This window comes from Oncorhynchus keta, chromosome 37 (assembly GCF_023373465.1).
Source record: "Oncorhynchus keta strain PuntledgeMale-10-30-2019 chromosome 37, Oket_V2, whole genome shotgun sequence".
In the NCBI taxonomy this organism is placed as follows: domain Eukaryota; kingdom Metazoa; phylum Chordata; class Actinopteri; order Salmoniformes; family Salmonidae; genus Oncorhynchus; species Oncorhynchus keta.
Window position 1 is genome coordinate 28,669,887 of NC_068457.1, and position 24,025 is coordinate 28,693,911.

The 24,025-nt window shown below is 46.1% G+C and overlaps 1 protein-coding gene and 1 long non-coding RNA gene across 5 annotated transcripts in view; both read left to right on the top strand.

Annotated features, from left to right (window-relative positions):
* The window catches only part of dachc (dachshund c), a 113,064-nt gene extending 96,209 nt beyond the window's left edge, over positions 1–16,855 (top strand). Inside the window, exons 7-10 of the mRNA XM_052498950.1 lie at positions 8,251–8,398; positions 9,407–9,544; positions 10,316–10,387; positions 16,230–16,855. Coding sequence (XP_052354910.1) covers positions 8,251–8,398; positions 9,407–9,544; positions 10,316–10,387; positions 16,230–16,267 — 396 coding nt within the window. The 3' untranslated portion in view covers positions 16,268–16,855. The remainder of the gene's footprint in view (positions 1–8,250; positions 8,399–9,406; positions 9,545–10,315; positions 10,388–16,229) is intronic.
* A 4,586-nt stretch (positions 16,856–21,441) lies between these two features.
* On the top strand, positions 21,442–22,958 carry LOC127916625 (uncharacterized). Of its 4 annotated transcripts, XR_008095411.1 has the most exons (4): positions 21,442–21,540; positions 21,582–21,899; positions 21,948–22,162; positions 22,245–22,958. It is a non-coding gene; the product is annotated as an uncharacterized LOC127916625 (long non-coding RNA). The 4 variants fall into 4 exon arrangements; XR_008095409.1 differs by having other exon boundaries at positions 21,449–21,899; XR_008095412.1 differs by having other exon boundaries at positions 21,449–21,704; positions 22,081–22,162.
* The last annotated feature ends 1,067 nt before the right edge of the window (positions 22,959–24,025 follow it).

Genomic DNA, 24,025 nt, shown 5'->3' on the forward strand with positions numbered 1-24,025 from the left:
CAACTCAATCTGATCTGTAGAGGTGAAACAACACAACTCAATCTGATCTGTAGAGGTAAAACAACACAACTCAATCTGATCTGTAGAGGAGGTTAAACAACACAACTCAATCTGATCTGTAGAGGTAAAACAACACAGAGGGGGAGACTCAATCTGTAGAGGGAAACAACACAACTCAATCTGATCTGTAGAGGAGGTAAAACAACACTACTCAATCTGATCTGTAGAGGTTAAACAACACAACTCAATCTGATCTGTAGAGAGGTAAAACAACACAACTCAATCTGATCTGTTGAGGTGAAACAACACAACTCAATCTGATCTGTAGAGGAAAAACAACACAACTCAATCTGATCTGTAGAGGAGGTAAAACAACACAACTCAATCTGATCTGTAGAGGAGGTAAAACAACACAACTCAATCAATCTTAAACAACACAACTCAATCTGATCTGTAGAGGAGGTGAAACAACACTACTCAATCTGATCTGTAGAGGTAAAACAACACAACTCAATCTGATCTGTTTAGGAGGTGAAACAACACAACTCAATCTGATCTGTAGAGGAGGTTAAACAACACAACTCAATCTGATCTGTAGAGGTGAAACAACACAACTCAATCTGATCTGTAGAGGTAAAACAACACAACTCAATCTGATCTGTAGAGGTTAAACAACACAACTCAATCTGATCTGTAGAGGTAAAACAACACAACTCAATCTGATCTGTAGAGGAGGTTAAACAACACAACTCAATCTGATCTGTAGAGGAGGTAAAACAACACAACTCAATCTGATCTGTAGAGGTTAAACAACACAACTCAATCTGATCTGTAGAGGTAAAACAACACAACTCAATCTGATCTGTAGAGGAGGTGAAACAACACAACTCAATCTGATCTGTAGAGGAGGTTAAACAACACAACTCAATCTGATCTGTAGAGGAGGTAAAACAACACAACTCAATCTGATCTGTAGAGGAGGTTAAACAACACAACTCAATCTGATCTGTAGAGGAGGTTAAACAACACAACTCAATCTGATCTGTAGAGGAGGTGAAACAACACAACTCAATCTGATCTGTAGAGGAGGTAAAACAACACAACTCAATCTGATCTGTAGAGGAGGTGAAACAACACAACTCAATCTGATCTGTAGAGGAGGTGAAACAACACAACTCAATCTGATCTGTAGAGGAGGTTAAACAACACAACTCAATCTGATCTGTAGAGGAGGTGAAACAACACAACTCAATCTGATCTGCAGAGGAGGTTAAACAACACAACTCAATCTGATCTGTAGAGGAGGTGAAACAACACAACTCAATCTGATCTGTAGAGAGGTGAAACAACACAACTCAATCTGATCTGTAGAGGAGGTGAAACAACACAACTCAATCTGATCTGTAGAGGAGGTGAAACAACACAACTCAATCTGATCTGTAGAGGAGGTAAACAACACAACTCAATCTGATCTGTAGAGGAGGTTAAACAACACAACTCAATCTGATCTGTAGAGGAGGTTAAAGGTTAAAACACAACTCAATCTGATCTGTAGAGGAGGTTAAACAACACAACTCAATCTGATCTGTAGAGGAGGTAAACAACACAACTCAATCTGATCTGTAGAGGAGGTTAAACAACACAACTCAATCTGATCTGTAGAGGTGAAACAACACAACTCAATCTGATCTGTAGAGGAGGTGAAACAACACAACTCAATCTGATCTGAGAGAGGTGAAACAACACAACTCAATCTGATCTGTAGAGGTTAAACAACACAACTCAATCTGATCTGTAGAGGAGGTTAAACAACACAACTCAATCTGATCTGTAGAGGTGAAACAACACAACTCAATCTGATCTGTAGAGGAGGTTAAACAACACAACTCAATCATCTGTAGAGGAGGTGAAACAACACAACTCAATCTGATCTGTAGAGAGGTGAAACAACACAACTCAATCTGATCTGTAGAGGTTAAACAACACTACTCAATCTGAGGTGAAACAACACAACTCAATCTGATCTGTTGAGGTTAAACAACACAACTCAATCTGATCTGTAGAGGTAAAACAACACAACTCAATCTGATCTGTAGAGGAGGTAAAACAACACAACTCAATCTGATCTGTAGGAGGTGAAACAACACAACTCAATCTGATCTGTAGAGAGGAGGTTAAACAACACAACTCAATCTGATCTGTAGAGGAGGTGAAACAACACAACTCAATCTGATCTGTAGAGGAGGTGAAACAACACAACTCAATCTGATCTGTAGATAGAGGTGACAGTGAGGAAACAAGGGAGAATCAACTCAATCTGATCTGTAGAGGAGGGGACTGTGTGTTTCAATCTGATCTGTGCCCACTGAGGAGGTTAAACCCAGACTCAATCAGAGAATCTGTAGAGAACCAACACAACTCAATCTGATCTGTTGCATGTTCTGATGAACCACAACTCAATCTTTGATCTTTAGAGGCTAAAACAACACAACTCAATCTGATTCTGAGGAGGTTAAACAACACAACTCAATCTGATCTTCTGATCTGTAGAGGAGGTTAAACAACACAACTCAATCTGATCTGTTGAGGTTAAACAACATGTGGATCTGTAGAGGAGGTTAAACAACACTACTCAATCTGATCCCAGAGGAGGTAAATGGTGAACCTGTTTGGCTGATGTCTGGTGAAACCATGTTTGAGCTGAACCAAACAACTGAACCTCAATCTGATCTGTAGAGGAGGTTAAACAACTGACTCAATCCATGTTAAACAACACTACTCAATCTGACTGTAGATGAAACAACACAACTCAATCTGCTGAACCATCTGTATGGGTAAAACCATCTTCTCTATCTGAATCCATGTAAATGGCTGAACTCATGTTTGGAGAACCATGAGGCTGAACCATGTTTGGCTGAACCATGTATGGCTGAACCATGTGGCTGAACCATGGCTGAACCATGGCTGAACCATGTATGGCTGAACCATGTATGGCTGAACCATGTATGGCTGAACCACTGAAACCATGTATGGCTGAACCATGTATGGCTGAACCATGTATGGCTGAACCATGTTTGGCTGAACCATGTTTGGCTGAACCATGTATGGCTGAACCAATGGCTGAACCATGTATGGCTGAACCATGTATGGCTGAACCATGTATGGCTGAACCATGTTTGGCTGAACCATGTATGGCTGAACCATGTTTGGCTGAACCATGTTTGGCTGAACCATGTTTGGCTGAACCATGTTTGGCTGAACCATGTTTGGCTGAACCATGTTTGGCTGAACCATGTTTGGCTGAACCATGTTTGGCTGAATCATGTTTGGCTGAACCATGTATGGCTGAACCATGTTTGGCTGAACCATGTTTGGCTGAACCATGTTTGGCTGAACCATGTTTGGCTGAACCATGTTTGGCTGAACCATGTATGGCTGAACCATGTATGGCTGAACCATGTATGGCTGAACCATGTATGGCTGAACCATGTATGGCTGAACCATGTTTGGCTGAACCATGTATGGCTGAACCTGGCTGAACCATGTTTGGCTGAACCATGTTTGGCTGAACCATGTTTGGCTGAACCTGGCTGAACCATGTTTGGCTGAACCATGTTTGGCTGAACCATGTATGGCTGAACCTGGCTGAACCATGTTTGGCTGAACCATGTTTGGCTGAACCATGTTTGGCTGAACCATGTATGGCTGAACCATGTTTGGCTGAACCATGTTTGGCTGAATCATGTATGGCTGAACCATGTTTGGCTGAATCATGTTTGGCTGAATCATGTTTGGCTGAACCATGTATGGCTGAACCATGTTTGGCTGAACCATGTTTGGCTGAACCATGTTTGGCTGAACCATGTTTGGCTGAACCATGTTTGGCTGAACCATGTTTGGCTGAACCATGTTTGGCTATTGGAGGCTGTATCTTCTTTCTCTTCTCACAGTTTGTTATCACACATCTGGATGAGTAACTCCTCCTCACCTCATCTCTCTGTCTGTGTCTCTGGGCTCCTCCTCATCTCATCTCTCTGTCTGTGTCTCTGGGCTCCTCCTCATCTCATCTCTCTGTCTGTGTCTCTGGGCTCCTCCTCATCTCATCTCTCTGTCTGTGTCTCTGGGCTCCTCCTCATCTCATCTCTCTGTCTGTGTCTCTGGGCTCCTCCTCATCTCATCTCTCTGTCTGTGTCTCTGGGCTCCTCCTCATCTCATCTCTCTGTCTGTGTCTCTGGGCTCCTCCTCATCTCATCTCTCTGTCTGTGTCTCTGGGCTCCTCCTCATCTCTCTATCTGTGTCTCTGGGCTCCTCCTCATCTCATCTCTCTATCTGTGTCTCTGGGCTCCTCCTCATCTCATCTCTCTGTCTGTGTCTCTGGGCTCCACCTCATCTCATCTCTCTGTCTGTGTCTCTGGGCTCCTCCTCATCTCTCTATCTGTGTCTCTGGGCTCCTCCTCATCTCTCTGTCTGTGTCTCTGGGCTCCTCCTCATCTCTCTGTCTGTGTCTCTGGGCTCCACCTCATCTCATCTCTCTAACTGTGTCTCTGGGCTCCACCTCATATCTCTATCTGTGTCTCTGGGCTCCTCCTCATCTCATCTCTCTGTCTGTGTCTCTGAGCTCCTCCTCATCTCATCTCTCTGTCTGTGTCTCTGGGCTCCTCCTCATCTCATCTCTCTGTCTGTGTCTCTGGGCTCCTCCTCATCTCATCTCTCTGTCTGTGTCTCTGGGCTCCTCCTCGTCTCATCTATGTCTCTGGGCTCCTCCTCATCTCTCTATCTGTGTCTCTGGGCTCCTCCTCATCTCATCTCTCTGTCTGTGTCTCTGGGCTCCTCCTCATCTCATCTCTCTGTCTGTGTCTCTGGGCTCCTCCTCATCTCATCTATGTCTCTGGGCTCCTCCTCATCTCATCTCTCTGTCTGTGTCTCTGGGCTCCACCTCATCTCTCTGTCTGTGTCTCTGGGCTCCTCCTCATATCTCTATCTGTGTCTCTGGGCTCCTCCTCATCTCATCTCTCTGTCTGTGTCTCTGAGCTCCTCCTCATCTCATCTCTCTGTCTGTGTCTCTGGGCTCCTCCTCATCTCATCTCTCTGTCTGTGTCTCTGGGCTCCTCCTCATCTCATCTCTCTGTCTGTGTCTCTGGGCTCCACCTCATCTCTCTGTCTGTGTCTCTGGGCTCCACCTCATCTCATCTCTCTATCTATGTCTCTGGGCTCCTCCTCATCTCATCTCTCTATCTGTGTCTCTGGGCTCCTCCTCACCTCATCTCTCTATCTGTGTCTCTGGGCTCCACCTCATATCTCTATCTGTGTCTCTGGGCTCCTCCTCATCTCATCTCTCTGTCTGTGTCTCTGAGCTCCTCCTCATCTCATCTCTCTGTCTGTGTCTCTGGGCTCCTCCTCATCTCATCTCTCTGTCTGTGTCTCTGGGCTCCTCCTCATCTCATCTCTCTGTCTGTGTCTCTGGGCTCCACCTCATCTCTCTGTCTGTGTCTCTGGGCTCCACCTCATCTCATCTCTCTATCTATGTCTCTGGGCTCCTCCTCATCTCATCTCTCTATCTGTGTCTCTGGGCTCCTCCTCACCTCATCTCTCTATCTGTGTCTCTGGGCTCCACCTCATCTCATCTCTCTGTCTGTGTCTCTGGGCTCCTCCTCATCTCATCTCTCTATCTGTGTCTCTGGGCTCCTCCTCATCTCATCTCTCTATCTGTGTCTCTGGGCTCCTCCTCATCTCATCTCTCTGTCTGTGTCTCTGGGCTCCACCTCATCTCATCTCTCTATCTGTGTCTCTGGGCTCCAGACTACATCAGACTACACACTACATCAGACTACACACTACATCAGACTACACACTACAGTGATGTATAGATTTAGATTAGAGATGTAGCGAATACACACTACATCAGACTACACACTACATCAGACTACACACTACATCAGACTACACACTACAGTGATATTTAGATTAGAGATGTAGAGACTACACACTACATCAGACTACACACTACATCAGACTACACACTACATCAGACTACACACTACATCAGACTACACACTACAGTGATGTATAGATTTTGATTAGAGATGTGGAGACTACACACTATATCAGACTACACACTACATCAGACTACACACTATAGTGATGTATAGATTTAGATTAGAGATGTAGAGACTACACACTATATCAGACTACACACTACATCAGACTACACACTATAGTGATGTATAGATTAGAGATGTAGAGACTACACACTACATCAGACTACACACTACATCAGACTACACACTACATCAGACTACACACTACATTAGACTACACCCTACATCAGACTACACACTACATCAGACTACACACTACATCAGACTACACACTACAATGATGTATAGATTTAGATTAGAGATGTAGAGACTACACACTACATCAGACTACACACTACATCAGACTACACACTACAGTGATGTATAGATTTTGATTAGAGATGTAGAGACTACACACTACATCAGACTACACACTACATCAGACTACACACTACAGTGATGTATATATTTAGAATAGAGATGTAGAGACTACACACTACATCAGACTACACACTACATCAGATTACACACTACATCAGACTACACACTACAGTGATGTATAGATTTTGATTAGAGATGTAGAGACTACACACTACATCAGACTACACACTACATCAGACTACACACTACAGTGATGTATATATTTAGAATAGAGATGTAGAGACTACACACTACATCAGACTACACACTACATCAGACTACACACTACATCAGACTACACCCTACATCAGATTACACACTACAGTGATGTATATATTTAGAATAGAGATGTAGAGACTACACACTACATCAGACTACACACTACATCAGACTACACACTACATCAGACTACACACTACATCAGACTACACACTACATCAGACTACACACTACAGTGATGTATAGATTTAGATTAGAGATGTAGAGACTACACACTACATCAGACTACACACTACAGTGATGTATAGATTTTGATTAGAGATGTAGAGACTACACACTACATCAGACTACACACTACATCAGACTACACACTACATCAGACTACACACTACAGTGATGTATAGATTTAGATTAGAGATGTAGAGACTACACACTACATCAGACTACACACTACAGTGATGTATATATTTAGAATAGAGATGTAGAGACTACACACTACATCATACTACACACTACATCAGACTACACACTACATCAGACTACACACTACAGTGATGTATATATTTAGAATAGAGATGTAGAGACTACACACTACATCAGACTACACACTACATCAGACTACACACTACAGTGATGTATAGATTTTGATTAGAGATGTAGAGACTACACACTACATCAGACTACACACTACATCAGACTACACACTACAGTGATGTATAGATTTAGAATAGAGATGTAGAGACTACACACTACATCAGACTACACACTACATCAGACTACACACTACATCAGACTACACACTACAGTGATGTATATATTTAGAATAGAGATGTAGAGACTACACACTACATCATACTACACACTACATCAGACTACACACTACATCAGACTACACACTACAGTGATGTATAGATTTAGAATAGAGATGTAGAGACTACACACTACATCAGACTACACACTACATCAGACTACACACTACATCAGACTACACACTACAGTGATGTATATATTTAGAATAGAGATGTAGAGACTACACACTACATCATACTACACACTACATCAGACTACACACTACAGTGATGTATATATTTAGAATAGAGATGTAGAGACTACACACTACATCAGACTACACACTACATCAGACTACACACTACAGTGATGTATAGATTTTGATTAGAAATGTAGAGACTACACACTACATCAGACTACACACTACATCAGACTACACACTACATCAGACTACACACTACATCAGACTACACACTATAGTGATGTATAGATTTAGATTAGAGATGTAGAGACTACACACTATATCAGACTACACACTACATCAGACTACACACTATAGTGATGTATAGATTAGAGATGTAGAGACTACACACTACATCAGACTACACACTACATCAGACTACACACTACATCAGACTACACACTACATCAGACTACACACTACATCAGACTACACACTACAGTGATGTATAGATTTAGTGTAACAGCCTCTTGATGTGTGTCTTACTCTGTGCCCTCCAAGCAGGGCTTGCTGAAGGTTGCCATAGACAACACGCGCGCTCAGGACAAGCAGGTGCAGACGGAGAAGTCAGAGCTGAAGATGGAACTGTTCAGAGAGAGGGAGCTCAGAGAGACACTGGAGAGACAGCTCACCATGGAGCAGAAAAACAGAGGTCGGTTAACACTACATTACCCACAACACACTGCACACTACACTACATTACCCACAGTGAACTGTTCAGAGAGAGGGAGCTCAGAGAGACACTGGAGAGACAGCTCACCATGGAGCAGAAAAACAGAGGTCGGTTAACACTACATTACCCACAACACACTGCACACTATACTACATTACCCACAACACACTGCACACTACACTACATTACCCACAGTGAACTGTTCAGAGAGAGGGAGCTCAGAGAGACACTGGAGAGACAGCTCACCATGGAGCAGAAAAACAGAGGTCGGTTAACACTACATTACCCACAACACACTGCACACTACACTACATTACCCACAACACACTGCACACTACACTACATTACCCACAGTGAACTGTTCAGAGAGAGGGAGCTAAGAGAGACACTGGAGAGACAGCTCACCATGGAGCAGAAAAACAGAGGTCGGTTAACACTACATTACCCACAACACACTGCACACTATACTACATTACCCACAGTGAACTGTTCAGAGAGAGGGAGCTAAGAGAGACACTGGAGAGACAGCTCACCATGGAGCAGAAAAACAGAGGTCGGTTAACACTACATTACCCACAACACACTGCACACTACACTACATTACCCACAGTGAACTGTTCAGAGAGAGGGAGCTCAGAGAGACACTGGAGAGACAGCTCACCATGGAGCAGAAAAACAGAGGTCGGTTAACACTACATTACCCACAACACACTGCACACTACACTACATTACCCACAGTGAACTGTTCAGAGAGAGGGAGCTAAGAGAGACACTGGAGAGACAGCTCACCGTGGAGCAGAAAAACAGAGGTCGGTTAACACTACATTACCCACAACCCACTGCACACTACACTACATTACCCACAACACACTACACTACATTACCCACAACCCACCGGCACACCATACTACTCATCTCTGTTTCTAGTGAGCCCTGAAAACAAGCACTGCAATTCCTCACAATTCTCAACTGTTGTGTGTATTTCAGTGCTGATCCAGAAGCGTCTGAAGAAAGAGAAGAAGAGTAAGAGGAAACTTCAGGAGGCTCTGCAGTTTGAGTGTAAACTGAGAGACCATGCTGAGCAGACTCTGCAGCAGACTGTAGCGTCAGACAGAGCCCTCTGTGGTAAGTCTAGTGGTTAGAGTGTAGAGACGGCAGGGGAGTCTAGTGGTTAGAGTGTAGAGGCGGCAGGGGAGCCTAGTGGTTAGAGTGTAGAGGCGGCAGGGGAGCCTAGTGGTTAGAGTTTAGAGCCTAGTGGTTAGAGTGTAGAGGCGGCAGGGGAGCCTAGTGGTTAGAGTGTAGAGGCGGCAGGGGAGCCTAGTGGTTAGAGTGTAGAGGCGGCAGGGGAGCCTAGTGGTTAGAGTGTAGAGGCGGCAGGGGAGCCTAGTGGTTAGAGTGTAGAGGCGGCAGGGGAGCCTAGTGGTTAGAGTGTAGAGGCGGCAGGGGAGCCTAGTGGTTAGAGTGTAGAGGCGGCAGGGGAGCCTAGTGGTTAGAGTGTAGAGGCGGCAGGGGAGCCTAGTGGTTAGAGTGTAGAGCCTAGTGGTTAGAGCGTTGGACTAGTAACCGGAAGGTTGCAAGTTCAAACCCCCGAGCTGACAAGGTACAAATCTGTCGTTCTGCCCCTGAACAGGCAGTTAACCTACTGTTCCCAGGCCGTCATTGTAAATAAGAATTTGTTCTTAACTGACTTGCCTCGTTAAATAAAGGTCAAATAAAAGTTTTTAAATTTAATTTACTTCACTCTTCATTTTGACTTCATGGTGCAGTTCTACGTTGTCATTTATGTTCCTTTATGAAAGTGAATGTATCGCCCTTTTACTTCTCATTTACTAGTAATTAGATGTGATAATTAATGACTAAACTCCTGCCTCTCCGTCATCATTACCCTCCAATCAGACTCACTGACCCAGGAAGTAGACAACGGTAACCAAGGTAACGGCAGGACTGACGCAGAGGCAGCGATACAAGGTACGGCAGCTTCTGAATGGCACATCCACCCTTCTCTTAGTTGCCTAAATGTCCGGGTGTTTACGTTGAGTTAAACGAACGCCGTTGGTCTGTGTAGCAGCAATCTAATTGATAAACGGTTTTTAATAGTTAAGTGTTGAGCGTATAATACTATTCCTATCTGTTATGAAGGTGTTTCAGAGCATTTCAGATGCTCTCATTGCTCTGTGTATCAGAACGACATCTACCCCCTCTCTCTCCTGCTGCCGAGTTCCCCCACAGACCCCATCTACCCCTCTCTCTCCTGCTGCCGAGTTCCCCACAGACCCCATCTACCCCCTCTCTCTCTTCTGCTGCAGTTCCCCACAGACCCCATCTACCCCCTCTCTCTCTTCTGCTGCAGTTCCCCACAGACCCCATCTACCCCCTCTCTCTCCTGCTGCAGAGTTCCCCACAGACCCCATCTACCCCCTCTCTCTCCTGCTGCCGAGTTCCCCACAGACCCCATCTACCCCCTCTCTCTCTTCTGCTGCAGTTCCCCACAGACCCCATCTACCCCCTCTCTCTCTCCTGCTGCAGAGTTCCCCACAGACCCCATCTACCCCCTCTCTCTCTCCTGCTGCAGAGTTCCCCACAGACCCCATCTACCCCCTCTCTTCTGCTGCAGTTCCCCACAGACCCCATCTACCCCCCCTCTCTCTCCTGCTGCCGAGTTCCCCACAGACCCCATCTACCCCTCTCTCTCTTCTGCTGCAGAGTTCCCCACAGACCCCATCTACCCCTCTCTCTCTCCTGCTGCAGAGTTCCCCACAGACCCCATCTACCCCTCTCTTCTGCTGCAGTTCCCCACAGACCCCATCTACCCCTCTCTCTCCTGCTGCCGAGTTCCCCACAGACCCCATCTACCCCCTCTCTTCTGCTGCAGTTCCCCACAGACCCCATCTACCCCCCTCTCTCTCTCCTGCTGCAGAGTTCCCCACAGACCCCATCTACCCCCTCTCTCTCCTGCTGCCGAGTTCCCCACAGACCCCATCTACCCCCTCTCTCTCTTCTGCTGCAGAGTTCCCCACAGACCCCATCTACCCCTTCTCTCTCTCCTGCTGCAGAGTTCCCCACAGACCCCATCTACCCCCCTCTCTCTCCTGCTGCCGAGTTCCCCACAGACCCCATCTACCCCCTCTCTCTCTTCTGCTGCAGTTCCCCACAGACCCCATCTACCCCCTCTCTCTCTCCTGCTGCAGAGTTCCCCACAGACCCCATCTACCCCCTCTCTCTCTCCTGCTGCAGAGTTCCCCACAGACCCCATCTACCCCCTCTCTCTCTTCTGCTGCAGTTCCCCACAGACCCCATCTACCCCCTCTCTCTCCTGCTCCAGTCCCCCACAGACCCCATCTACCCCCTCTCTCTCCTGCTGCAGAGTTCCCCACAGACCCCATCTACCCCCTCTCTCTCCTGCTGCAGAGTTCCCCACAGACCCCATCTACCCCCTCTCTCTCCTGCTGCAGAGTTCCCCACTGACCCCATCTACCCCTCTCTCTCTCCTGCTGCAGAGTTCCCCACAGACCCCATCTACCCCCTCTCTCTCCTGCTGCAGAGTTCCCCACAGACCCCATCTACCCCCTCTCTCTCCTGCTGCAGAGTTCCCCACAGACCCCATCTACCCCCTCTCTCTCTTCTGCTGCAGTTCCCCACAGACCCCATCTACCCCCTCTCTCTCCTGCTGCAGAGTTCCCCACAGACCCCATCTACCCCCTCTCTCTCTCCTGCTGCAGAGTTCCCCACAGACCCCATCTACCCCCTCTCTCTCTCCTGCTGCAGAGTCCCCCACAGACCTCATCTACCCCCTCTCTCTCTCCTGCTGCAGAGTTCCCCACAGACCCCATCTACCCCCCTCTCTCTCTCCTGCTGCAGAGTTCCCCACAGACCCCATCTACCCCCTCTCTCTCCTGCTCCAGTCCCCCCACAGACCCCATCTACCCCCTCTCTCTCTCTCCTGCTGCAGAGTCCCTCCACAGACCCCATCTACCCCCTCTCTATCCTGCTGCAGAGTCCCTCCACAGACCCCATCTACCCCCTCTCTCTCTCTCTGCTCTAGTCCCCCCACAGACCCCATCTACCCCCTCTCTCTCTGCTGCAGAGTCCCTCCACAGACCCCATCTACCCCCTCTCTCTCCTGCTCCAGTCCCCCCACAGACCCCATCTACCCCTCTCTCTCCTGCTCCAGTCCCCCCACAGACCCCATCTACCCCCCCTCTCTCTCCTGCTTCAGTCCCCATCTACCCCCCTCTCTCTCCTGCTCCAGTCCCCCCACAGACCCCATCTACCCCCTCTCTCTCCTTTTCCAGTCCCCCCACAGACCCCATCTACCCCCTCTCTCTCTCTGCTGCAGAGTCCCTCCACAGACCCCATCTACCCCCTCTCTGTCCTGCTCCAGTCCCTCCACAGACCCCATCTACCCCCTCTCTCTCTCCTCCTGCAGAGGCCCCCACAGACCCCATCTCTCTCCTCCTGCAGAGTCCCTCCACAGACCCCATCTACCCCCTCTCTCTCTGCTCTAGTCCCCCACAGACCCCATCTACCCCCTCTCTCTCTGCTGCAGAGTCCCTCCACAGACCCCATCTACCCCCTCTCTCTCCTGCTCCAGTCCCCCCACAGACCCCAATTACCCCCCCTCTCTCTCCTGCTTCAGTCCCCATCTACCCCCTCTCTCTCCTGCTCCAGTCCCCCCACAGACCCCATCTACCCCCTCTCTCTCCTGCTCCAGTCCCCCCACAGACCCCATCTACCCCCTCTCTCTCTCTGCTGCAGAGTCCCTCCACAGACCCCATCTACCCCCTCTCTCTCCTGCTCCTGTCCCCCACAGACCCCATCTAACCCCTCTCTCTCCTGCTCCAGTCCCTCACAGACCCCATCTACCCCCTCTCTCTCCTGCTTCAGACCCCATCTACCCCCTCTCTCTCCTGCTGCAGAGTCCCCCCACAGACCCCATCTACCCCCTCTCTCTCTCTGCTGCAGAGTCCCTCCACAGACCCCATCTACCCCCTCTCTCTCCTGCTCCAGTCCCCCACAGACCCCATCTACCCCCTCTCTCTCCTGCTCCAGACCCAGACCCCATCTACCCCCTCTCTCTCTCCTGCTCCAGTCCCCATCTACCCCCTCTCTCTCTCTCTGCTGCAGTCCCCCCACAGTCCCCATCTACCCCCTCTCTCTCCTGCTGCAGAGTCCCCACAGACCCCATCTACCCCCTCTCTGTCCTGCTCCAGACCCAGAGCCCATCTACCCCCTCTCTCTCTCCTGCTCCAGTCCCCATCTACCCCCTCTCTCTCTCTGCTGCAGTCCCCCCACAGACCCCATCTACCCCCTCTCTATCCTGCTGCAGAGTTCCCCGACAGACCCCATCTACCCCCCCCCCTCTCTCTCTCTCTGCTCCAGTCCCCATCTACCCCCCTCTCTCTCTCTCTGCTCCAGTCCCCATCTACCCCCCTCTCTCTCTCTCTCTCTGCTCCAGTCCCCATCTACCCCCCCCCTCTCTCTCTCTCTCTGCTCCAGTCCCCATCTACCCCCTCTCTCTGCTCCAGTCCCCACCTACCCCCTCTCTCTCTCTCTCTCTGCTCCAGTCCCCATCTACCCCCCTCTCTCTCTCTCTCTCTCTCTGCTCCAGTCCCCATCTACCCCCTCTCTCTCTCTCTCTCTCTCTGCTCCAGTCCCCATCTACCCCCTCTCTCTCTCTCTCTCTCTCTCTCTCTCTCTCCTGCTGCAGAGTTCCCCGACAGGGACTTGCTCCCTCTTTGTTAGCAGATCAAACATCTAAACCGTTAAAAGGGAAATTTAATTTAATGTCAGTGAAGCAAAAAAAAGAGCAAGGCCTCGTAATTAATGGCTGTCTTAATTGTCCTCCTGATGTATTTGCATAGACATCATTTGCATAACTTACATGCAGTAATAAATCTTTCCAAAGAGCGTTTTTAACAGACAACAGACGAGAGGCCCTAGAAAACAAAACATACTTGTTGGATTTATATATACAGAACGATACTCTTGTTTATTTTAGTTTGCTATCTTTGGTCATCTTAGTTTACTATCTTTGCTCATCATCTTAGTTTACTATCTTTGCTCACCATCTTAGTTTACTATCTTTGTTGATCATCTTAGTTTACTATCATTGTTGACCATCTTAGTTTACTATAGTTGTTGACCATATTAGTTTACTATCGTTGTTTACCATCTTTGTTGATCATCTTAGTTTACTATCATTGTTGACCATCTTTGCTCATCATCTTAGTTTACTATCGTTGTTGACCATCTTAGTTTACTATCGTTGTTTACCATCTTAGTTTACTATCGTTGTTGACCATCTTAGTTTACTATCGTTGTTGACCATCTTAGTTTACTATCGTTGTTGACCATCTTAGTTTACTATCGTTGTTGACCATCTTAGTTTACTATCGTTGTTGACCATCTTAGTTTACTATCATTGTTGACCATCTTAGTTTACTATCATTGTTGACCATCTTAGTTTACTCACTTTGTTTACCATCTTTATTTACTATCGTTGTTGACCATCTTAGTTTACTATCTTTGTTGACCATCTTAGTTTACTATCGTTGTTGACCATCTTAGTTTACTATCGTTGTTGACCATCTTAGTTTACTATCGTTGTTGACCGTCTTAGTTTACTATCATTGCTGACCATCTTAGTTTACTATCATTGTTGACCATCTTAGTTTACTATTGTTGTTGACCATCTTAGTTTACTATCATTGTTGACCATCTTAGTTTACTATCGTTGTTGACCATCTTAGTTTACTATCTTTGTTGACCATCTTAGTTTACTATCATTTTTGACCATCTTAGTTTACTATCATTGTTGACCATCTTAGTTTACTATCGTTGTTGACCATCTTAGTTTACTATCGTTGTTGACCATCTTAGTTTACTATCATTGTTGACCATCTTAGTTTACTATCATTGTTGACCATCTTAGTTTACTATCATTGTTGACCATCTTAGTTTACTATTCGTTGTTGACCATCTTAGTTTACTATCTGTGTTGACCATCTTAGTTTACTATCTGTGTTGACCATCTTAGTTTACTCACTTTGTTTACCATCTTAGTTTACTATCGTTGTTGACCATCTTAGTTTACTATCGTTGTTGACCATCTTAGTTTACTATCATTGTTGACCATCTTAGTTTACTATCGTTGTTGACCATCTTAGTTTACTATCATTGTTGACCATCTTAGTTTACTATCGTTGTTGACCATCTTAGTTTACTATCGTTGTTGACCATCTTAGTTTACTATCTTTGTTTACCATCTTAGTTTACTATCGTTGTTGACCATCTTAGTTTACTATCTTTGTTGACCATCTTAGTTTACTATCTTTGTTGACCATCTTAGTTTACTATCATTGTTGACCATCTTAGTTTACTATCTTTGTTGACCATCTTAGTTTACTATCATTGTTGACCATCTTAGTTTACTATCGTTGTTGACCATCTTAGTTTACTATCGTTGTTGACCATCTTAGTTTACTGTCGTTGTTGATCATCTTAGTTTACTATCGTTGTTGACCATCTTAGTTTACTATCGTTGTTGACCATCTTAGTTTACTATCGTTGTTGACCATCTTAGTTTACTATCGTTGTTGGCCATCTTAGTTTACTATCGTTGTTGACCATCTTAGTTTACTATCGTTGTTGGCCATCTTAGTTTACTATCGTTGTTGACCATCTTAGTTTACTATCGTTGTTGACCATCTTAGTTTACTATCATTGTTGACCATCTTAGTTTACTATCGTTGTTGACCATCTTAGTTTACTATCGTTGTTGACCATTTGTTTTTCACCTGTTGTTCCTCAGATGGAAGACTCTTCCTGAAAACCACAGTGATGTATTGAAGACAACATGGAGAGAAGAGAAGATCGATTCGAGCACCATTGAAGAGATACCAGGGACTTGCAGCAGCAACATCATGGACGTGTCACTGTCACAAAAGACTGACAATACACAACAAAGAACAAATAATCAAAGAATTGTGATAACAGTGTTACGTGCAATACCAATGTCTTTCACAGAAACACAATCACAGCAAAGTGGAACTGAAGGAGAGATTTTTCTACTTGATTTAAACCAGCCTGAATGCTCAGAGAAGGACAAATCCACTTCCCATATTTGACTTGTATTCCTGGCTCAAGTTTTATAAGATTTCAATGTTTTAAAGCATAATGTCACGAAGGTCGCTAAATCTAGAGGTTAATTTATTACGTTATTTCTGTACATAAATTGATACAATGTTTCATTACAGTATTTGTTTTTGCTGTTTATTCTAGTGATGAACAATGACAGTTAGGCCTTTGGCCATTGTTGTATATCAGATGAAAGGGAAAGGACTCCTGACCCATGGAATGCCATGTACATAAAGTAAAGACATTGTATTGTGTATTGTAATGAAGTAGATCAGCTAGATGAAAAAAGAATACAAACTATTCTCATCTGTCTCCGTCTTATGTCTTCTAATGGTCAATCCATCAGTCCCTCAATACCCATCAGCCCCTCAATACCCATCAGCCCCTCAATACCCATCAGCCCCTCAATACCCATCAGTCCCTCAATACCCATCAGTCCCTCAATACCCATCAGCCCCTCAATACCCATCAGCCCCTCAATACCCATCAGCCCCTCAATACCCATCAGTCCCTCAATACCCATCAGCCCCTCAATACCCATCAGCCACTCAATACCCATCAGTCCCTCAATACCCATCAGTCCCTCAATACCCATCAGCCCCTCAATACCCATCAGTCCCTCAATACCCATCAGTCCCTCAATATCCATCAGTCCCTCAATACCCATCAGTCCCTCAATACCCATCAGTCCCTCAATACCCATCAGTCCTCAATACCCATCAGTCCCTCAATACCCATCAGCCCCTCAATACCCATCAGCCCCTCAATACCCATCAGTCCCTCAATACCCATCAGTCCCTCAATACCCATCAGTCCCTCAATACCCATCAGTCCCTCAATACCCATCAGCCCCTCAATACCCATCAGCCCCTCAATACCCATCAGCCCCTCAATACCCATCAGCCCCTCAATACCCATCAGCCCCTCAATACCCATCAGCCCCTCAATACCCATCAGCCCCTCAATACCCATCAGTCCCTCAATACCCATCAGTCCCTCAATACCCATCAGCCCCTCAATACCCATCAGTCCCTCAATATCCATCAGTCCCTCAATATCCATCAGTCCCTCAATACCCATCAGTCCCTCAATACCCATCAGTCCCTCAATACCCATCAGTCCCTCAATACCCATCAGCCACTCAATACCCATCAGCCCCTCAATACCCATCAGCCCCTCAATACCCATCAGTCCCTCAATACCCATCAGCCACTCAATACCCATCAGTCCCTCAATACCCATCAGTCCCTCAATACCCATCAGTCCCTCAATACCCATCAGCCACTCAATACCCATCAGCCCCTCAATATCCATCAGTCCCTCAATATCCATCAGTCCCTCAATACCCATCAGTCCCTCAATACCCATCAGCCACTCAATACCCATCAGTCCCTCAATACCCATCAGTCCCTCAATACCCATCAGTCCCTCAATACCCATCAGCCCCTCAATACCCATCAGCCCCTCAATACCCATCAGTCCCTCAATATCCATCAGTCCCTCAATATCCATCAGTCCCTCAATACCCATCAGTCCCTCAATACCCATCAGTCCCTCAATACCGATCAGTCCCTCAATACCCATCAGTCCCTCAATACCCATCAGTCCCTCAATACCCATCAGTCCCTCAATACCCATCAGTCCCTCAATACCCATCAGTCCCTCAATACCCATCAGCCCCTCAATACCCATCAGTCCCTCAATACCCATCAGTCCCTCAATACCCATCAGTCCCTCAATACCCATCAGTCCCTCAATACCCATCAGTCCCTCAATACCCATCAGTCCCTCAATACCCATCAGTCCCTCAATACCCATCAGTCCCTCAATATCCATCAGTCCCTCAATACCCATCAGTCCCTCAATACCCTCAATAACCATCAGTCCCTCAATATCCTCAATACCCATCAGTCCCTCAATACCCATCAGTCCCTCAATACCCATCAGTCCCTCAATACCCATCAGCCCCTCAATACCCATCAGTCCCTCAATATCCATCAGTCCCTCAATACCCATCAGTCCCTCAATACCCTCAATAACCATCAGTCCCTCAATATCCTCAACACCCATCCGTCCCTCAATACCCTCAATGTCCATCAGTCCCTCAATATCCATCCGTCCCTCAATACCCTCAATACCCATCAGTCCCTCAATACCCATCAGTCCCTCAATACCCTCAATAACCATCAGTCCCTCAATATCCTCAATAACCATCAGTCCCTCAATACCCATCCGTCCCTCAATACCCATCAGTCCCTCAATATCCATCAGTCCCTCAATACCCATCAGTCCCTCAATACCCATCAGTCCCTCAATACCCATCAGTCCCTCAATACCCATCAGTCCCTCAATACCCATCAGTCCCTCATAACCAATCAGTCCCTCAATACCCATCAATCCCTCAATACCCATCCGTCCCTCAATACCCATCAGTCCCTCAATACCCATCAGTCCCTCAATACCCATCAGCCCCTCAATACCCATCAGTCCCTCAATACCCATCAGTCCCTCAATACCCTCAATACCCATCAGTCCCTCAATATCCATCCGTCCCTCAATACCCTCAATACCCATCAGTCCCTCAATACCCATCAGTCCCTCAATACCCATCAGTCCCTCAATACCCATCAGTCCCTCAATACCCTCAATAACCATCAGTCCCTCAATATCCTCAATAACCATCAGTCCCTCAATACCCATCCGTCCCTCAATACCCATCAGTCCCTCAATATCCATCAGTCCCTCAATATCCATCAGTCCCTCAATACCCATCAGTCCCTCAATACCCATCAGTCCCTCAATACCCATCAGTCCCTCAATACCCATCAGTCCCTCAAACCCATCAGTCCCTCAATACCCATCAGTCCCTCAATACCCATCAGTCCCTCAATACCCATCAGTCCCTCATAACCAATCAGTCCCTCAATACCCATCAATCCCTCAATACCCATCAGTCCCTCAATACCCATCAGTCCCTCAATACCCATCAGTCCCTCAATACCCATCAGTCCCTCAATACCCATCAGTCCCTCACCCATCATACCCTCAATACCCATCAGTCCCTCAACACCCATCAGTCCCTCAATACCCATCAGTCCCTCAATACCCATCAGCCCCTCAATACCCATCAGCCCCTCAATATCCATCAGTCCCTCAATATCCATCAGTCCCTCAATACCCATCAGTCCCTCAATACCCATCAGTCCTCAATACCCATCAGTCCCTCAATAGTCCCTCCCATCAGCCCCTCAATACCCATCAGTCCCTCAATATCCATCAGTCCCTCAATACCCATCAGTCCCTCAATACCCTCAATAACCATCAGTCCCTCAATATCCTACCCAAGCCACCCATCCGTCCCTCAATACCCTCAATGTCCATCAGTCCCTCAATATCCATCCGTCCCTCAATACCCTCAATACCCATCAGTCCCTCAATACCCATCAGTCCCTCAATACCCTCAATAACCATCAGTCCCTCAATATCCTCAATAACCATCAGTCCCTCAATACCCATCCCCAATACCCATCAGTCCCTCAATACCCATCAGTCCCTCAATACCCATCAGTCCCTCAATACCCATCAGTCCCTCAATACCCATCAGTCCCTCAATACCCATCAGTCCCTCAATACCCATCAGTCCCTCAATACCCATCAGTCCCTCAATACCCTCAATACCCATCAGTCCCTCAATACCCATCAGTCCCTCAATACCCATCAGTCCCTCAATACCCATCAGTCCCTCAATACCCATCAGCCCCTCAATACCCATCAGTCCCTCAATACCCATCAGTCCCTCAATACCCTCAATACCCATCAGTCCCTCAATATCCATCCGTCCCTCAATACCCTCAATACCCATCAGTCCCTCAATACCCATCAGTCCCTCAATACCCATCAGTCCCTCAATACCCATCAGTCCCTCAATACCCTCAATAACCATCAGTCCCTCAATATCCTCAATAACCATCAGTCCCTCAATACCATCATCCAATACCCTCAATACCCATCAGTCCCTCAATACCCCTCAATACCCATCAGTCCCTCAATATCCATCAGTCCCTCAATATCCATCAGTCCCTCAATACCCATCAGTCCCTCAATACCCATCAGTCCCTCAATACCCATCAGTCCCTCAATACCCATCAGTCCCTCAAACCCATCAGTCCCTCAATACCCATCAGTCCCTCAATACCCATCAGTCCCTCAATACCCATCAGTCCCTCATAACCCAATCAGTCCCTCAATACCCATCAATCCCTCAATACCCATCCGTCCCTCAATACCCATCAGTCCCTCAATACCCATCAGTCCCTCAATACCCATCAGTCCCTCAATACCCATCAGTCCCTCAATACCCTCAATACCCATCAGTCCCTCAACACCCATCAGTCCCTCAATACCCATCAGTCCCTCAATACCCATCAGCCCCTCAATACCCATCAGCCCCTCAATACCCATCAGTCCCTCAATACCCATCAGTCCCTCAATACCCATCAGCCCCTCAATACCCATCAGTCCCTCAATACCCATCAGTCCCTCAATACCCATCAGTCCCTCAATATCCATCAGTCCCTCAATACCCATCAGTCCCTCAATACCCATCAGTCCCTCAATACCCATCAGCCCCTCAATACCCATCAGTCCCTCAATACCCATCAGTCCCTCAACACCCATCAGTCCCTCAATACCCATCAGTCCCTCAATACCCATCAGTCCCTCAATACCCATCAGTCCCTCAATACCCATCAGTCCCTCAATACCCATCAGCCCCTCAATATCCATCAGTCCCTCAATACATTTGAATGACAACAACCACATGTGTTAGTTTGTTGCTCCTGAGAATGATGAGTCAAGGACAGGTTACCTATCACTGGCAGCGTGAATGACAAGTCAAGGACAGGTTACCTATCACTGACAGCATGAATGACAAGTCAAGGACAGGTTACCTATCACTGACAGCATGAATGACAAGTCAAGGACAGGTTACCTATCACTGGCAGCATGAATGACAAGTCAAGGACAGGTTACCTATCACTGACAGCATGAATGACAAGTCAAGGACAGGTTACCTATCACTGGCAGCATGAATGACAAGTCAAGGACAGGTTACCTATCACTGACAGCATGAATGACAAGTCAAGGACAGGTTACCTATCACTGGCAGCATGAATGACAAGTCAAGGACAGGTTACCTATCACTGGCAGCATGAATGACAAGTCAAGGACAGGTTACCTATCACTGGCAGCATGAATGACAAGTCAAGGACAGGTTACCTATCACTGGCAGCATGAATGACAAGTCAAGGACAGGTTACCTATCACTGGCAGCATGAATGACAAGGTTACCTATCACTGGCAGCATGAATGACAAGTTGTCATGAATGACAAGTCAAGGACAGGTTACCTATCACTGGCAGCATGAATGACAAGTCAAGGACAGGTTACCTATCACTGGCAGCATGAATGACAAGTCAAGGACAGGTTACCTATCACTGGCAGCATGAATGACAAGTCAAGGACAGGTTACCTATCACTGACAGCATGAATGACAAGTCAAGGACAGGTTACCTATCACTGACAGCATGAATGACAAGTCAAGGACAGGTTACCTATCACTGGCAGCATGAATGACAAGTCAAGGACAGGTTACCTATCCCTGACAGCATGAATGACAAGTCAAGGACAGGTTACCTATCACTGACAGCATGAATGACAAGTCAAGGACAGGTTACCTATCACTGACAGCATGAATGACAAGTCAAGGACAGGTTACCTATCACTGACAGCATGAATGACAAGTCAAGGACAGGTTACCTATCACTCAGATGAAAGCAGTATCATTATTGTTCTTTTTAGTGCCATTCTAACATCCCTTTGAAAGCACAGAGCTTTATTCTGCATGAAGAGGGGGGATTGGTGTGAAGATCAGGCCATTGATTTGTGCCCAGTTTCTAAAAACTAGCACATAGACGATATCAACAGAGTGAGAGAGAAAGAAAAAGAAAGAGAGAGAACAAGAGAGAGCGATGTCACTGCTAAGCAAGTAGTGAAACATGATGACACAGCATTATCACACCTTAGCAGTGAAACATGGTGACACAGCATTATCACACCCCAGTAGTGAAACATGGTGACACAGCATTATCACACCCCAGTAGTGAAACATGGTGACACAGCATTATCACACCTTAGCAGTGAAACATGGTGACACAGCATTATCACACTTTAGCAGTGAAACATGGTGACATAGCATTATCACACCTTGGTAGTGAAACATGGTGACACAGCATTATCACACTTTAGCAGTGAAACATGGTGACACAGCATTATCACACCCCAGTAGTGAAACATGGTGACACAGCATTATCACACCTTGGTAGTGAAACATGATGACACAGCATTATCACACCTTGGTAGTGAAACATGATGACACAGCATTATCACACCCCTCATCATTTCCTTCTGGCAGGTTTACTTTCTGGAGTAAAAACACAGGCCAAAGTAACAGACCAGGTCATATGAAGGAATTACATTATTCAAACGTCTATTGTGGGGGGTGATCTAAGCTATAACATTTGACACATTCAGAATGAGGTTAAAGTGTCAATCAAGCCAGGAGAAAGAGAATGTTGAATAGGAGAAAGATAATGTTGAATAGGAGAAAGAGAATGTTGAATAGGAGAAAGAGAATGTTGAAAAGGAGAAAGAGAATGTTGAATAGGAGAAAGAGAATGTTGAATAGGAGAAAGAGAATGTTGAATAGAAGAAAGAGAATGTTGAATAGGAGAAAGAGAATGTTGAATAGGAGAAAGAGAATGTTGAATAGGAGAAAGAGAATGTTGAATAGGAGAAAGAGAATGTTGAATAGGAGAAAGAGAATGTTGAATAGGAGAAAGAGAATGTTGAATAGGAGAAAGAGAATGTTGAATAGGAGAAAGAGAATGTTGAATAGGAGAAAGAGAATGTTGAATAGGAGAAAGAGAATGTTGAATAGGAGAAAGAGAATGTTGAATAGGAGAAAGAGAATGTTGAATAGGAGAAAGAGAATATTGAATAGGAGAAAGATAATGTTGAATAGGAGAAAGAGAATGTTGAATAGGAGAAAGATAATGTTGAATAGGAGAAAGAGAATGTTGAATAGGAGAAAGAAAATGTTGAATAGGAGAAAGAGAATGAGAGGAGTGTTATTATGTTGGACTTGGGCTCAGTGAAATCCAACCCTTTCATAAAGGTTTTCTATTGAAATATATCATTGTACTGCACTGCAGCCCATCCTATTCACTCAATGACACAGACGTCTTGGTAATAAACTGTCCACTTTCATACTGCCGTTTCTCAATTCAAGTTTCTCAGCACAAAGCTCAGAATATATCAATTAAATCTACTTCATCCACACAGACAGCTCTCATTAAATTAAATTACTTTAAATTCAATATATCTTTATTGTCCCCGAAGGAGCACGGAAAC